The 2231-nt window shown below is 48.2% G+C and overlaps 1 protein-coding gene across 1 annotated transcript in view; it reads left to right on the top strand.

The window, feature by feature from the left end:
- CAPN2 (calpain 2) overlaps nt 1-2231 on the top strand; it is a 23979-nt gene that overhangs the window by 7638 nt on the left and 14110 nt on the right. The window contains 2 exon segments of the mRNA XM_005427040.3: nt 1-130; nt 1015-1183. Coding sequence (XP_005427097.2) covers nt 1-130; nt 1015-1183 — 299 coding nt within the window.

Here is a 2231-nt window from a genome sequence, read left to right as displayed (position 1 = left end):
GGCAGTATGGGGAGTGGGTGGACGTGGTGGTGGACGACAGGCTGCCCACCAAGAACGGGGAGCTGCTCTTCGTGCACTCGGCGGAGGGCAGCGAGTTCTGGAGCGCGCTGCTGGAGAAGGCCTATGCCAAGTGAGTCAGGAGCCAGGCTTCCCCCCTCTCACATCCCCCACAGCACCCCCAGCTGCATGGTGACTGTGCATTCAGAGTGCCAGTCTGATTGTTAGCCTTTGCAGCTCCCAGGGTATCCAAGGAAATGGCTCTCTGCTGGGGTATCCCACAATGGCTCCTTGGTACAGCTCTGTTGACAGATGCCTGAGACAAGGAGCCAAAAGCACTGGATTTGTTGCTAGCCAAGAAAAGCAGCTCTTGCATTTCGTGGTGAGGCTGTTCTAGGATCAGTCTGCTGTCAACCAGGGCCTGGGAAGCTCCATTTCATGGGCTCTATGCACCTCTGAGGGGCTGGCAGCTACCGGTGCTTCAGTGTGCAGAGCACATCAGTCCGTGTGCCCAGGTCTGTGTTCAGTGCTCATACCTGAATCTCCATTTTTGGGTTGGCCAGAGAGGAGTTCTATCCTCTAACTCTACTATTTGACTTGATTTAAAAAATTTCGATCTGCTGAAATTCAGACCCATAACTGTTAAAGGGATTTAAAGACTGTGGAACTAGAGAGGCAAATTGTTTGGTCTTGATTTTTTTAATATATATTCTTTTTTTCTTCAGATAGTGTTCATGATTCCTGTCATTGATATGACTGAACCTGCAAGGTGTAGGCATGATTGTTTAATATTTTGTGCTGGGTTTTCCAAGTACAGAGGTGTAAGAAGCAAAGCTGAATGGAGGGGCACGTTTGTAGCTGCTGTAATGCTCCTGAAAGCAGCAATGCTGTGACAGCTGGCACATTGAGTGCCTCTCCTGAAGGAAGGGGAGAGCAGGGAGCCTGATGGTTGTGTGTGTGTGTGAGAAGAAGAGAACAGGGAGCCTGATGGTTGTGTCTGTCCCCCATTTTGTGCAGGCTGAATGGCTCCTATGAGTCCCTCTCTGGTGGCACCACCACCGAAGGCTTCGAGGACTTCACCGGTGGCATCGCGGAGTGGTACGAGCTGCAGAAGCCACCCCCCAACCTCTTCAAGATCATCCAGAAGGCACTCCAGAAAGGCTCTCTCCTTGGCTGCTCCATTGATGTGAGTTAGCAGGTTTATTTCTGGGTCCTTGCTGTGCACACAGGCTGGGGGTGGAGCTGCACACAGCATGCCAGCCCCCTCTGCCTGTGGCTCCTTGCTCTGCCTTGTGCCTGAATTTGACCCACAGCTGTGACTCTGATGTGTGCCCTCCATGGGGGCTAGGCTGAAACTAAACTTCTTAGTTCATGTAAAAGTTCATTCCCTCCCTTGTGCTTCTTCCATGAGACCTTCTGCTGTGCAGTAGGTTGAGGGTAGTGAATCACACAGGGAACTTGCCAGGGGTGCTGATGGGCATCTGTGTTCCTAAGAAAGCCTGGTAGCAGGATGGCACAGGCTGAGAGAGCTGCTGCTAATGGCTCCTGCAGTAAGGTGCTCAGAGGTGACAATGTCCATCCTTGCTGCAGCCTTTTTGTTGCACAACTTGTACCTGAAATGTTCCCAAAAAATCTGGGCTCTGTTCTTGAAGCAGAGAAGCTCAGACTGCTGCCAGACCTTTGAAAGGTTTTATGGGAAGACACATTGTCAGAAGCTGGACCCACATGGGAAAGAAAAGAGGAGTTTTGGCCCTGCCTTCAAGGACTCAGCATTGCTTTTAGCCTTACTGAAATTAGTCTAGGTATTGTTAGTGTGGTAATCACCCTCCTCCCAAATGAGATTGCATCTTAGTTATGTCTAAAGGGAAGGTAAATTGTTTATAAAAACTCCATTCATAATATAAATGTAAATGTTTCCTCCCATTTTTCAAGTTAAATCAGAGTCCCAGGAGAGGGAAGCTTCACAGCAGGAAAAGTGCTTGGTTAATGTCAATTTGACTTCATGGTATTTTCAAGGCCTGTTTTACTCGTTTGCATTTAGATAAGAATCTGACATCTGGATTTTTGACCCAGACTTATACAAATCCCTTGGGTGGGTGGGGGGGAGAGTAAATATATTATGTTGTTGATAAGTGCTGCCACTTTCTGTAGTGTAAATTAACTGTTGCTGAGCTTATCCTTTGAAAAAAATAAAAAGCTTGTAAAATCTTTCCTTCTCTTCTGCAAGAGAAACA

Source organism: Geospiza fortis, unplaced genomic scaffold (genome assembly GCF_000277835.1).
Source record: "Geospiza fortis unplaced genomic scaffold, GeoFor_1.0 scaffold88, whole genome shotgun sequence".
In the NCBI taxonomy this organism is placed as follows: domain Eukaryota; kingdom Metazoa; phylum Chordata; class Aves; order Passeriformes; family Thraupidae; genus Geospiza; species Geospiza fortis.
This window is presented reverse-complemented; position numbering and strand designations above follow the sequence as displayed.